The sequence below is a fragment of the Cervus canadensis genome, chromosome 6 (assembly GCF_019320065.1).
Source record: "Cervus canadensis isolate Bull #8, Minnesota chromosome 6, ASM1932006v1, whole genome shotgun sequence".
In the NCBI taxonomy this organism is placed as follows: domain Eukaryota; kingdom Metazoa; phylum Chordata; class Mammalia; order Artiodactyla; family Cervidae; genus Cervus; species Cervus canadensis.
The window spans coordinates 14132016-14146017 of NC_057391.1; the positions used below are offsets into that span (position 1 = coordinate 14132016).

Here is a 14002-nt window from a genome sequence, read left to right on the forward strand (position 1 = left end):
AAGGATAACTTGGGTTTTTTGTTTTTTTTTTAATGGTAAGAAGTAGTGCAGAATAAAGGGCAATGTGACATCAGTTGAAGGTGAAAACAAAGGCTGGTGTGGTGAAGACAGGGCCATTCACTGCTAATGGCTGTAGCAAGTCAATCACCCAAGGCGTATCTGGTGGACAAACTGGCCACTTCATGTTTGGGGTGGGGTGTGGATGCAGTGAGTCATTGTGCCAGAAAAGAAGCATGATTAAGTCAGCTGTTTCAATTACAGGCTGCCTGGCGTCTTGGGGCTTAAAGCCAAAAGTCTAATGTCTTACTTTGGGATAACATGGATGCTAAGAGCTCTTGAACATTGGTGGAGAGAGCAGCTTGTCTTTTGAAGACCTGAAGACCTTAGGTCTCCTGGAAGCTCTCCCATATTTCCCAGAAAAGTTAATTCTCCTCCCTCTCTTTTGTGTTTATGCTATCACCTTGCCCCCTTTACCTGACACCCATCTTGTTAAGAAATACCAACTTCCTTAACAAAAGGAAAATCCAGAAACTCCACTGGTTTACTGGAAGGACACCCCTTTAGGGTTTTTGCCAATGACTACTGCCACTTTGATAGGCTCAAGGGTAGGTAAAAAAGGCCATGCTTCCAGAAATTGACATTGAAGTCTAGAGAAGACCAGTATCTTATGGTTCATAAGTTTAATGTGCTTAAAACGATCTCACAAGAATTGGATCTTAAGGTCTGGGGTAGAATGCTGGCTGTAGTTCTGATGTAGGTGGCTCCGGGACCCCACCTGGAGAAGCTCAGCTCTGGATTGATACTCATCTTTAAGAGGCATATCTTGCCCTCCGAGCTTGCACGCCCATACCACCTGATATCAGAAAGAAGCCACATTCTTACCTGGATTTCTCCTCTTTTGGCTGGCCAAAACTGAGGGACAGCATACTTGAGGTCCATGTCCCCGCAAAGCACTGGTCAAAGCATGAGGCCTGAGGCTGCTTTCAGCGCTACTCAAGGGCTGCCCCTGAGCGCCTGGGTTTTCTTGCCCTCCTGCATGGGGTCTGACCATGTCAGAATCAACAGGGAGGCCCCCCAGGACATCGTGCACATCTCAAGTTCATAACTTGGTTGGAGGTCCTTTCCCTCTAGTAGACGGTGAGTCTAGAATTTAAGAAGCCCTGACAATCTGAGGAGCAAATTCTAAAACCATCTGCAGTTGGTAATCTGGTGTGCAGTCAGACCTCGCCCCAGGCGTGTTTTCCGCCTGCTCACTTGCGTGCTGTAGAACTGCTTTAGTACCACAAGGCCAGATGGGCCGATAATGCTTTTAAAAGACTGAACCCTTTTAAAGCTGGTTATGCTTCATGTTAACACTCTTGAGTTCAACCCTTAGTTTCACCATAAATAATTACTCTTAACTACCAGATAGAGCATTGCTAATAACTCCCCAAATGAACCATAATTTGAATTTTCATGTTGATTTGCAGTTGCATTTTGGACTGCTTGCCACCATGCCAAAAATGCTTCAGAGACTGCAATTCATCTCCCCACCCCCAGATGTTGGCAAATGTGCCCCCAGCTCCTCCACGAGGCCCTTTGGGGCTCTGAGGACCCTGGTGATCCCCTATAGCAAATTACACTCTGGAGACTTGCTGGAATGAGAAAGTCTTTCAAACTGCAGGCTGGAGCTGAGTAAACTTGAACAGCATTACCCTGACGGCACAGTTCCCTATACGCAGCATGGAAGCTCACTTGTGCATGTTAACCCCTTATTTCTTGTTTTCTAGCCTATATATTCATGGGCACATTGGAGTCGCTGGGGGAACTTGGACACAAACGATGCCCTGGCCCCTTTCCCAGCTGACTAAATCTGACCCCCACAGGTAGGCCCTTTGCACAGGTAGCATTTAAAGCTCTCAGGTGATTCTATTGTGCAGTCGGGCTTGAGAAACACTGCTCTAGCATGAGCTTTGCTCCCTGTAAAGTATATCTTCTCTGCTTGTCCCACCAGCACTCTTAAGGCCAGTCGTACCTTAAGATACTTATACCCCACAGCAAATAATTTCAGAAAGAGAGAACTGCTAAGACAGAGAAGACGAGAGCAAAACAGTGTGAGGGCCGAAGGCCCCGCAGGTTCAGACAAGTCTCCCACTTTTTCTACCTTTTGACCCTTTAGTTGTTCTTTGCCTCAGGTAGGGGAGGGCATGGAGGGACTGTGACACCCCAGAGATAAAGGTGGCCTCTGAGTCCAGAGGTTGCAATTCAGTGACTTCTGGGCTGCATCTGACCTATAGATACATTGTGTGGCCTGTGGTGTGACAGCACAAGGCAGATTTTAAAAATGAATGCCAGTTTCTAAAGGGTTTCATATGAAAGCATTCTCAGTCAACGGTATTCTCCAGTAGACTTGCTACCAGATCAAACAATGCACTTTTGGGTGTGGGGTCATACTCCACTTATGAGGGTGATGACTCAAATGAAATATCATTTTTAAATGCTACCTTCTGATTTTGGTTTCACTGTTTAAGAGAAAAGTATCCCCATGACGAGTCAGAAGTGACTGCATATCAATTCCTTCTACTTCTTCAGTTCAAACTCTTCTAAGGCTGGGTGAGAATGATAGTGTGGCTTGAGGGACAGCAGTCCTGGAATTAGTCTGGAATTTGCTGTGGAACCGGGGGCTCTCTCTTAATTTCTCTGGTTCTGAGTGTCCTCCTCTATGGGGGAAAGGGACCAAATAATTTTGAGGTCCTACTGTTTCTTGGGATTCCAGTGGCATGAGACCATCATGGAGACAACTAAGTTTAAGAGTCGCCTGTGGGTAAAGGTGAAGAAACCAGAAGTCAGGGTCTGAAAATCGGCACTGAGATGTCAGCCTAGGGAAATCTGGGAGAAAAAGAGAAGGAACGAAGGGGTAGAAGCTCCAGTGATACGTGTTTTCAGCCATCTACACTGGCTAAAGAAGGAACAGTGGGCGTGGGAGGGAGGGAGTACCCATCACTGAGATGTCCATCCCAGACCAGGTGGCCCTGGCAGGGGGTGTTGTAGGGAGCAAGGAGTGGACATGCCCCTTCCTGATAGGGAGCCCCTCATCCACCTCCCGTCATCAGAGCGTGGCTCACTAGGACATGTTCTGCCCACAAAAGGATGGCAGCCTCTTGGTTGTTTTTAAACACTGTATTTTTAAAATTTTTTAAAAAATATTTACGACAGTAAAGGTCGTACTGTGTGTCAGGGGACAGATGCCTTTGATGGATCCCCTTTCATTCCTACCTCAAAACCAGGTCAAGGCATAAATTATTCGGCTGGGCACCAGGCGTGCCTCTTGTCCTCGGGGCACCATCATTGGTGGTTCCACTTGTCCCAGGGGCTGGCCGATCAGATATTTGCCACCAAGGTTGCACAGGCTCCGGAGGTCCCTGCACTGGCTTTATCCAGTACGTTCCATGGAGAACCCCTCAGCACTGGTCCAGCCCTTCTCCCGGGCACGGGTGATGGGTGAGCAGAAGGGAGGAACTGGAGGTGGGGATGGTGGTGGGGTGTGTGTGTGCGTGTGTGTGTGTGTGTGTGTGTAGGGGCAGGGTGATGTGGGGAGGGTGAGGGTGTGTGTGTAGGGAGGGGTTGATGCAGGGAGGGTGTGTATGTCTGTGTGTGTAGGGACGGGGTGATGCAGAGACAGTGTGTGTGTGTGTGAGAGAGAGGGAGGGGTAGGAGGCTGTGTGTGTGTGTGTATGTGTAGAGGAGACAGGGTGATGCAGGGAGGGTGTGTGTGTGTGTGTGTATGGGGGGGTGATGCAGGGAGGCTGTGTGTCTGTGTGTGTGTGTAGGGAGGGGGTGATGCAGGGAGGGCCCCCCACCCCTGCCCCCAGCCTGCAGCCATTGCCTCAGGACAGGCTGTGGGGAAGGTGAAGTGAGAACTGGAGGACTGCGCCAGGCGCCCAGGGACAACGAAAGCAGCGGGAGGGGCGGCAGCTGCAGGCCCGGGGCTGCTGTGAGCACCGCGGGAGGGGGTGTGGGTGTCAGCCAGGTGAACGCAGGTGGGGGTTGGGGAAGAGCCCACCCGCACCCCCCTCTCGGTTCTCCTAGGTCCCAGCTGCCTGTCCATCACAGTCTCTGCCTCCCAGAGTCTGTCTTCATCCTGGCCAGCAGCTGTCACCACGGGGGCCCTCACTCAGGGGGCACTCCAGGGACCTATCTCCGGCTAGGAAGGGGTGAGGTGACTCGGGAGCTGTGGGCAGCGTAGGGGTGGGGGACAGCAAGGATACAGATCCGCTGCCCCCTGCAGCTACAGGTCCGGAGAAGGCAGAGTGCGTTTGCGTTTGTAGTCTCCTCTCCAGGTTTCTTCTGAGGATGGGGTGATGACGACTTCCTAGCACCTTAGTGGTGGGGTGGCAATGCCCCTGCACAGCCTGGGGGTGACTTTGGGGTGTACCTTGGGGGAGGGTCCCTTTAAGTCCCTAGGGATCTGTGTTGGAGGTGCTGCGGCTCCCAGTAGGACAGTCCCTCTGAAAACTGACTCGAGTTCCTTTCAGAGGGAGCGGACTCGGTCTTTCAGGAGATGAGGTCAAGTGCAAAGTGAGCTGGAGTCCTCTCCGCCCCAGCTCGGTGGGCTCCGGGCCTGCACACTGCCTGGGCCCGCATCCCGGCCCCCATCCACTCACGGCCTCCTCAGGAGCCTCACTCCAGCACTTTGGGGGCAGGGTCCAGGCCGGGCTCCCTCCTGCGCTTGGCACTTTTGAAGAAGCCGAGCTGTGGGGAGGCAAAGGGAGGGATGTCAGGGATGGGCAGGTGGACAAGGCCTGTCTCCCGCCCTCCGCTCACTCTCCTGGGGCTTCTTTCCTCAGAGGCGTTCCCTGAATGCCTCCCCTGCTCAGGCTGAGTACCCCCCACCAGCTGCCAGGTGGCGCAAGGGGCCTCTTCATTGGTGACACGGAGGCTGGAACCAAGCTGATGGAGCCTATGCCCAGAGGCAAGTAGTCGTGCTGTTTGACGCTGCCCGAGTCACTACCCCTCTCTGGGCACCCCCTCACCTGATCTCAAATAGGAGGAGGTTGAGACCGGGGCTTCTTAACCTGAGGCTCAGAGACAGAGAAAGGCTTCTAAGGGATTTCTTCACAGCCTGACTTTAGATTGGAGAAATTCTGTGGTTGTGTGTGCTTGCTTTTTTTTCTGATCAGAGGAAGGCTGGCTTTCATCAGGGACCCAGAAGGGGACCCACAAAAGGGCTGGAGCCACAGGTTGAGTGCCCTCTGGTGGCCCATCTGCCTGCTGTGGTGAGGAGCTGGCGCGTTCTGGGGAGGAGGCTGGGCGGGCCCCCACTCCCATGAGGAGGAGCACGTGGGCACCGGCCACACAGCTCAAAGGCTGGGGCCCCAGGCCAGGACAGCCAGGGTGCTGAGCCCCCCACCTCAGGGCCCTCACCTTCCAGAGCGCCAGGACCAGCAGGGCCAGCAGCAGGAGGCCCCCCAGGGTGCTGCCCACGATGATCCAGATGGGGATCTGCGAGTCTTCTTGCTTGGAGATCTCAAACGTGATCTGCAAGGGGAGCGGCGGGGCCGTGTCAATAGCACTGCTCTCCTGGGGCCCCGGGTGGGCGGAAGCCTGGGGCAGGAAGGAGGGCAGGAGACAGCCGGCCGCTGGCGGGAGAGCTGTGGCCCCCTTCCCAGGAGGAGGCTGCAGGCATGGGCGGCACGCGGCCTGCTGAGCGGCCTCAGAGCGCCCCGTCCAGCATGGGGGACCCCCGACCTAAGTGGCCGGGCGATCTCACTTTCTCTTTGAGACGCTTCCTGCTTTGGTTTGGGCCACTTCTCTGCCTGGATCCTCCTCCTTCTACCCGGGCTCCTGTTTCTTGCTTCGTTTCCCGCTGCTTCCTAAATGTTGTTCCCATGGCTCTGTCCTTGGACATCTTTTTTAAAGTATTTTTTATTGGAGTATAGTTGCTTTACAGTCTTGTGTGAGTTTCTGCTCTACAGCAGAGTGAATCAGCTAAATGTGTACATATGTCCCCTCTTTTTTGGATTTCCTCCCCATTTAGGTCAGCACAGAGCATTGAGTAGAGCTTGTGCTACACCACAGCTTCTCCTTAGTTATCTATTTTATACACAGTATCCACAGTACGTATATGTCAATTCCAATCTCCCAATTCATCCCATCCCGCTCTCCATGGACCTCCTCTCTATCTCCAGTTACTCCGTGACTCCCCCTCAGAGCTGCCTGGTGAAGTAGGTGCAGTGGGCACAGTGCCAAGGGCCCGCAGTGCTTTTGAAGGCTCAGACAGTAAAGAATCTGCCTGCAATGCAGGAGACCCAGGTTCAGTCCCTGGGTCAGGAAGATCCCCTGGAGAAGGGAATGGCAACCACTCCAGAATTCTTGCCTGGAGAATTGCATGGACAGAGGAGCCTGGCGGGCTACAGTCCATGGGGTCACAAAGAGTTGGACATGACTGAGTGACTAACTCACAGTGCTTTTAGGGGCCCACAAAAATGTTCTAATTTCCTTTAAAGTTAGAATAAAAAACGAATATAATCTTGCCTGGATTTTATTTGTCTTTATACAGACCGAGTCATAAAATAATTTTTTTTTCCCTCTGTTTTTGGAGAAAAGCCCTGACACAGTTCTGGGGAAGGCCATAACCATCTCTATGCCAGCTGATGCACTCATGTTTCTACCTTCTACCTGGACTCTCCACTGCACTTTTTTAAAACTATTTTTGTTTGTTTTTGTTTTTAGGCCATGCCACACAAGCTATAGTCCATAGGATCGCAAGAGTCAGACACGACTTAGCAACTAAACCACCACCACCACACAGCCTATTGGATCTTAGTTCCCTGATCAGGGATCAAACCTAGGCCCCCTGCATTAGGAGCTTGGGCTCTTAACTACCGGGCCAGCAGGGAAGACCTCCCACTGCATTCCTGACTCACATCCGGTGATCCACGCGGCCCACCTGGTACCTTTAACAGCAGGTCCTCACACAAATTCCTCATCTCACTCCTTAGTCTGTTCCTGGCAGCCAGAGGAGGCAGGGGATGTATGCTCTGCCCTGCTGGGTTCCCCAGGTTTCCCATCTCACTCAGGGTGAGAATTAGAGTCCTCGTCCCGGCCTGCAAGGCCCTGCACCCTCTGGCCCTTTTAATCTCTCCAGCCTCATCTCCTGCTCTGTCCCTTGCTCTTAACTCCACCACCTGGCCACCGAGACGCCCAGCACTACGCCTGCTGCTGGGACTTTGAGCTCTGTTCCTTCTGCTGGCGGGGCTCTGCCACAAGACACCACTGTGTTCCCCCACCGCTGTGTTCCCCCCACCGCTGTGTCACCCCACCGCTGTGTTCCCCCCACCGCTGTGTCCCCCCACCGCTGTGTTCCCCCCACCGCTGTGTCCCCCCACCGCTGTGTTCCCCCCACCGCTGTGTTCCCCCACCGCTGTGTTCCCCCCACCGCTGTGTTCCACCCACCGCTGTTGTCCCCCACCGCTGTGTTCCCCCCACCGCTGTGTTTCCCCAACCGCTGTGTTCCCCCACCGCTGTGTCCCCCCACCGCCTGTGTTCCCCCACCGGCATGTGTCCCCCCACCCGCTGTGTTCCCCCACCGCTGTGTCCCACCCCCAGCTGGTGTCCCCCCCACCGCTTGTGTTCCCCACAGCTGTGTCCCCACCCTGTGTTCCCCCACCGCTGTGTCCCCCCAACCGCTGTGTTCCCCCCACCGCTAGTGTTCCCCACCGCATGTGTTCCCCACCTGTTTCCCCACCTTCATGTGTTCCCCCCACAAGCTGGTGTCCCCCACAGCTGGTTTCCCCCCACTGCTGTGTCCCCCCACCGCTGTGGTCCCCCACCGCTGTGTTCCCCCCACCGCTGTGTCCCCCACCGCTGATGGTCCCCCCACCACTGTGTTCCCCCCACACTGTGTCCCCCCACCTCTGTGTTCCCCACACGCTGTGATTCCCCCAACCGCTGTGTCCCCCCACCGCTGTGTTCCCCCACAGCTGTGTTCCCCCACTGCTGTGTTCCCCCACCGCTGTGTTCCCCCCACCGCTGTGTTCCCCCACAGCTGTGTTCCCCCACCGCTGTGTTCCCCCACCTCTGTGTTCCCCCCACAGCTGTGTTCCCCCACAGCTGTGTTCCCCCACCTGTGTCCCCCCACCGCTGTGTTCCCCCACCGCTGTGTTCCTCCACTGTGTTCTCTGTCCCTCTATGGAATCGGCTTCCCCCAGGCTTACTGTATAAAACAGCACCTCCTCCTCTCCACCGTTAGGCAGCTGCGTTTTTCTGGGCAGAGCTTATCACCACTGACACCGCACTCGTGTTCACTGCCTCGTCCCCCACCCCAGTCCAGTCAGCCCCAGGGAGAGCAGGGTTATCTGCTTTGCTGCTGCTCTGTCCTCAGTGTGTGGGACAGGGCCTGCACATAGCAGGAGCTCATTCACCTCGCTGAAAGCCTGAATGAGTGCACCCCTCGACAGCACGGCAGCAGAGCCCGGCTTGGCCACGGACTGTTCAACAGGAAAGCCCGCTCCCCTCTGCCCTCCCTTACACAGCCTCCGTTTCCATATCTGCAAAGTGACCATGGGGACGTCCCTCACAGAGCCACGCGTGGTGAGCAGGGAACGTGGCACCTAGCCAGGGCTCCACGGACAGCAGGTCCCTTCTAGCTTTTTCCATCCTTGAAGGCTGGCACCTGGCTCTGCCTTCCCACACTGGCACCTTGCACAGAGCCAAGCCACCAGGGGCTTAAGTTTGGGGTGACTGGGTTTCTAAGAGAAGTGAGGCATCCAGAGAGTATAAGAGGGGCTTCGGGGGGTGAGGGGTGGGAGTGGAAGGAGAAATCACAAACTAGTAATTGACAAATGAACCGGTGTGGAGAGTGGGGTTGTTAAGTGTGTGGTGTCTGCACCACACTCCTCACTTGATTGCCTGGGAAATTCCCGCATGTCTCCCAAGATTCAGATCAAGTGGACTGTCTCCAGAAAGCCTTCCCTGGACACGCCCTGCTCTGACCTGGGCTCACCCTCAGACTGCACCCACACTTCGCTGTCCTCATTAATCTGTGGTGGGGGCTGAGTCACAGGAGGAAAACCTGACGAACGCTGGAGGAGGAACAAGAAAAACTGCTCCCGGGGTGTTTGCCCTGAGTGCCGCTCCTGGGCTTCTGCCCCTGCGCCCTCGCTGCCTGGCACACCCCCACACTGTTTGGCATCGACGTTGGTCACTTGTTAAGGTCTGGCTTCCTGACCTGGTGTATTTTGCTCTCCAGCATCTCCTGGGACGGGGCTGGGGATTCACGGGGCACCTGGGATAGAAGGCTCACCCGGAGCCCAGAGCACAGTTTGGGGATGTGGCCAGCGGAGGGCAGTAGCGTCCCACGCCCGAGATGCCCAGCTCCTTCCGGAGCACCCACCTTCATTTCAAGACCCAATTTCTCATTTTCCCGGGAGCACCGCCTGGATCTTCTCTCCTTTCCCGGACCCTGATTCAAGCCAGTCTGATCTATAACAGTCTGGCTTTACTCAATTAAAAAAGAGTCCCAATACAGAGACTGCTCCCACCCCTTGGTCTTCACAGTTTCAGTTTGCAACAGCCTTCATTCATTAGATCTGCGGTGTGGACGGATGAGAAGGGGAGGACTGGCTGGCCATTCTAGGCTACCAGTTTGCCAAGACCCAGCCTCGCTGCCCCGAGGCAGGAGGCAGGCAGCCTGGGCAGCGCTTCTGCTCCCTCCAGTGTAAAACACACAGGTGTCCCTCCTTCCTCCGCCTCCGGGGAGCTTGGTGACTGCCCCCCCCCCCCGCCTCCAGTACAGGGTGATGAATGCCTATTTCTGGTCCCCTCTTCCCCACTTTTGTCCCAATGGCCTCTTTGTCTCTCTCTGTTTCCCCTCTCCTCTGATGCTGCAGACTGCCGGCAGGCCTGTCCATCTCTCTCCTGCAGGGGGAGTAGGAAAACTTGAAAGGGAAGTGATGGCCCTTCCCCAAGCTGGCCTGGCATGAGCCCAGGTCTGCAGGGTTCCGAGTGCTCACCTGGCGGCTGGGATCCTCCTCGCGGAAGATGAACGGGCTGTGGAACTGCCTCTGCAAGGCGGCGTGGACCGTGATTCTCATGAGCTTGTACTTGAGCTGTGTAATCAGAGGCCTTGTCAGGAGCTGGCCCCTCCCCTGGAGAGACTCCCTAGCACCCATCTCCTCCAGCCTGGCCCTGGAGCTCTACTTACTGCTTTTAAGGACCTCAACCACAGGTTCCCCAGCAGATGGAAATTGATTTCCTGGTTGGGGTTCAGCCTCACGTTGCAGTTGATGGAGACTACATCAGAGTTGCTGTGATTCTGAAAGAGGAGGGTCTCTGGGTGAGCATGGGCTTGGCCACCAGAGAAATGGCTCAGCCGCCCAGCTTGACCAAGTGGGGTTTTGTGCCCGGGGAAGGGTGACAGAGGACAGGGGACAAGGACGGAGGTGAGGGTGGAGGACACAGGGGCTGGGGCTGCCGGGGCTGGCTGGAGGACAAGGTAGGGATAGTATTAATATATCCGATGCTCCAGTTGAAGTTGTGCGTTACTGGATGTATTCCAGGAACAGAACTTTAGGTCAACATTAGAGAGCCTATAAATGTCATCCCCCTACAAACACATTAAAGGGAAAGTGATACATTACTTTAACAGATGCAGAAAAAGCATTTTATAAAATCCAACTTCTGTTTGTGATAAAAAAAATACCAGGGAACTTCCTGAATCTGAATAAGGGTGCTTATTAAAAAAAAAAAGAAAAACTACATCAAGTATTACATTTCACAATGAAAAACTAAAAATAATTCCTTTAAAAGCAGAATCAAGACAAGATGGTCATCATTTCTGTTTAGCATTGCCCTGGAGCTCCTAGCCAGAGCAATAAGAAAAACAATTTAAAAGGATTGAATGATAAAACTAAAACTATTATTACTTGCAGATGATACTATCCTAATAGAAAACCCAAACAAATCATCAAATAATTAGGATTTATTAGGTTAGACTCACTTGTGTGGCTCCCTTGCAACCACCTCACTCCACCCAAGTTTGTCTTCAGTACAGTGCACTACACTCCAAAGATGCTTTGTTTGGGGAAATCAAATGAAAACAGCGAAGATTTTTATTTGGGTAAGGAATCACGAAAGCATACTCAGAAATCGGTGTGTGGGGCTGAGGTGGCCCCGGGAACGGAAACCTGGAAATTAGCAGGCATCCTGAGAGGACTGGGAGGTTGAAATTGGGCTGCCTTCCGTTGCAGGCTTCCCAGAGGGCGCTAAAGGTAAAGACTCCGCCTGCCGATGCACAAGACGCAAGAGTCGAGTGTTTGATCCCTGGGTCAGGAAGATCCCTTGCAGAAGGAAATGACAACCCGCTCTAGTATCCTTGCCTGGAAAATTCTGTGGACAGAGGAGCCTGGAGGGCTACAGTTCATGGGGTTGCAAAGAGTCGGACATAACTGATCTACTGAGCACAGTCTTTTATCTCTGGGGACAGGGAGGCCCCGGCTAATACGGTCTGTGTTTCCAGCACAAGCCTCGTGGGGTCTGGCCTCTGTTATGCTGTTCCATCTTGGCTCCTTCCTCCTCCCTCTGCTTGTCCATATCCTACTAGCCCTTTTAGGTACAGGGGCAAGTCCATGATCTCTGTTCCACTTTTTAATTTGGTTGCACTGGGTCTTAGTTATGGCACACAGGATGCTGCAGCATGGAGGACCTTTTCAGCTGTGGCATGTGCGGTCTAGTTCCCTGACCGGGGATCGCATCTGGGCCCCCTGCATTTGCAATGCAGAATCTTAGCCACAGGACCACCCGGGAAGCCCCCCTGCTCCTCTTATTCAAGGTTGTCTGCTCCTCTGCCCCTCAATGCCTCTCCCAGCTTCCATCCCTGGCTTCTTTACACTCAACCCCATGAGATGTGAGCCCACTAAGGATACGAAGTATCTTTTCTGTTTCCTTTCAGTTCCAGGCTGGGACAGAGAGAGGCTCCACAAGCTCCTGTGGACAAACTACAGGCCGAGGAGCTCAGGCAGCCCCTCTCCTCCTCCCGGGGCTCCTGGCGTGGGACGCTCACCAGCTGTGGGGCCCGACTCAAGTCCTCCTCCGTTGGGGCATGGCGGTACTCCGTGCTGTTCCCCCAGATGTTACAGGACGTGTTCACCTGCAGGAGGGAACAGGCCGCCAGCCTCACACCAGCCCTGGCAGACTCAGCAGCCCGAGCCATCCTCTCTCCTCCTCTGCCCAGGGAAGGCCCGGCCGGCCCTGGGCCCGGGAGGAGGAGCTGAGGTCTGGGGACTCGAGGACACACCCGGGGTCTGTTTGTCCCCTCCCCACACCGGCCCCCCGGGCACGGGTACCTGGTCGGTGAGGAAGTCCCTCAGCAGCAGCAGCCGGTTGCCGCCCCTGGTGGCTATGGGAACGGTGATCTTCATCATCACCCCGTGGATGGGAAACAAGCCCAAGTTTTGGATCTGTGGCCAGAGCGGGGGAGGTGTCAGTACACCCAGCAGCGGCTGGGTGGTGGGGGACAAGGTCCACAGGGTGAGCCCCCCTCACCAGCCAGGCCTGAGAAACAAGTTCCTTCAGGCTCCCTGGCCCTTTCACTGTAGATGCTCTAAGGCTTTTCCAGACCTTGGCTGGGGGCCTCAGGGAGGAAACTGCACGAAAGCTGAAAGGGACGGGCTCCTGGAGGCTGAGGACTGCCACTGGGGGCCATGAGGCTGAGAGCAAGGGTTACTTCCCCCTTTCACCCTCGTTTGGCTATGGTGCTGGGTGCTGCCCTGGACAGAGGTCTGGGTGGAGATGGTGACAGCAACTCCTTTATTATGAGAGAGAATCATTAACGGATGTAATGATCACATCCAGATGCAGGATGTAAACAGCGTGCACATTCTAGCCGTGACACATTAAGTGTCAGTTCAGTTCAGTCACTCAGTTGTGTCTGACTCTTTGCGACCCCATGGACTGCAGCACACCAGGCCTCCCTGTCCATCACCAATTCCTGGAGTTCACTCAAACTCATGTCCATTGAGTCGGTGATGCCAGCCAACCACCTCATCACCTCATTCAGTGTCAGAGCCTCAGTGATTACAAGCAGGGTTTTGGAATCAGAAAGGCTGGACACATAACCCAGGGCTGCTGTCACAGATGAGCTGTGTGGCCTTGGGCAGGTTACTAAACCTCTCTTGGATGAGTCATCGAGGCATCTGTGTGTTTCTAGCTGTCTGCCTGATCCCGACTCTCGCCTAACAATTCAGGGCTGGGGAGATCATGGGGCAGAGACTCTTAAATGCCTCCTAATTTTCCTTCTCCCTTCTTCCTTAGTGACAGAAACCCAGACAAAAGGCACATTTCCTAGCCTCCTGTACAGCTGAATCACACTGTTCTGGACAATGAGGTAATTGGAGGTGTGAGGCAGTGCCAAAGAGGTTCCTCAGGGAGGGGTCTTGCATGCTTTTCTCCCCTTCCTTCTTCCTGAAATGAGGATGTGATGACTGGAGCTGCAGCCACCTTGGACAATGAGGTGAACTTGAGAGGTTGATAATCACATGTTGAGGATGGTGGAGTGGACACAAGGAGACCCAGTCCCAGAGGACTTTGTAAAGTTGTCAACTCTGGACTTTTTTTTAATGGGAGAGAATAAACCCCAGAGCATTATGTATATCATTGTTTTTTCATATTTAAAAAACTATAAGCAGATGCACCTAATCTTCACTGACACATCCTCCCAGTCTAGCCCTGTACTTTTCCAGATGAGGATTGAGAGGCTCAGAGAGGGGGAGGGACTTGCCTAAAGTCACACAGTGAAGGGGTGGCAGGGTTGAGGCTGAAATCTAGGCACTGGCAATGCTTTCAGATTCCTTCCCTCCCAAACGGGGGTTCTCAGCTCCTGTCTTTCGCTGTCTGCCTGGCTGCCCTCCAGCCTAACCTTGAAAACGCAGTGGAAGGGAGGCCCAGTGCCGTGGTATCTCTCCAGGGAGCTGTTGGACTTGACCTCGTAGTGGCTCAGGCTGCTGCTCCTGCAGGGACAGAGGAC

At 54.2% G+C, this 14002-nt stretch overlaps 1 protein-coding gene across 1 annotated transcript in view; it reads right to left on the reverse strand.

The window, feature by feature from the left end:
• Window positions 1–3756: 3756 nt before the first annotated feature.
• Window positions 3757–14002, reverse strand: part of ITGA11 (integrin subunit alpha 11) — a 129891-nt gene continuing 119645 nt past the window's right edge. Inside the window, exons 24-30 of the mRNA XM_043470899.1 lie at window positions 13895–13985; window positions 12324–12437; window positions 12041–12127; window positions 10184–10294; window positions 9993–10088; window positions 5404–5517; window positions 3757–4731 (exon numbers count right to left, since the gene is read on the reverse strand). Of these exons, the coding sequence (XP_043326834.1) occupies window positions 4660–4731; window positions 5404–5517; window positions 9993–10088; window positions 10184–10294; window positions 12041–12127; window positions 12324–12437; window positions 13895–13985 (685 nt within the window). The 3' untranslated portion in view covers window positions 3757–4659. The remainder of the gene's footprint in view (window positions 4732–5403; window positions 5518–9992; window positions 10089–10183; window positions 10295–12040; window positions 12128–12323; window positions 12438–13894; window positions 13986–14002) is intronic.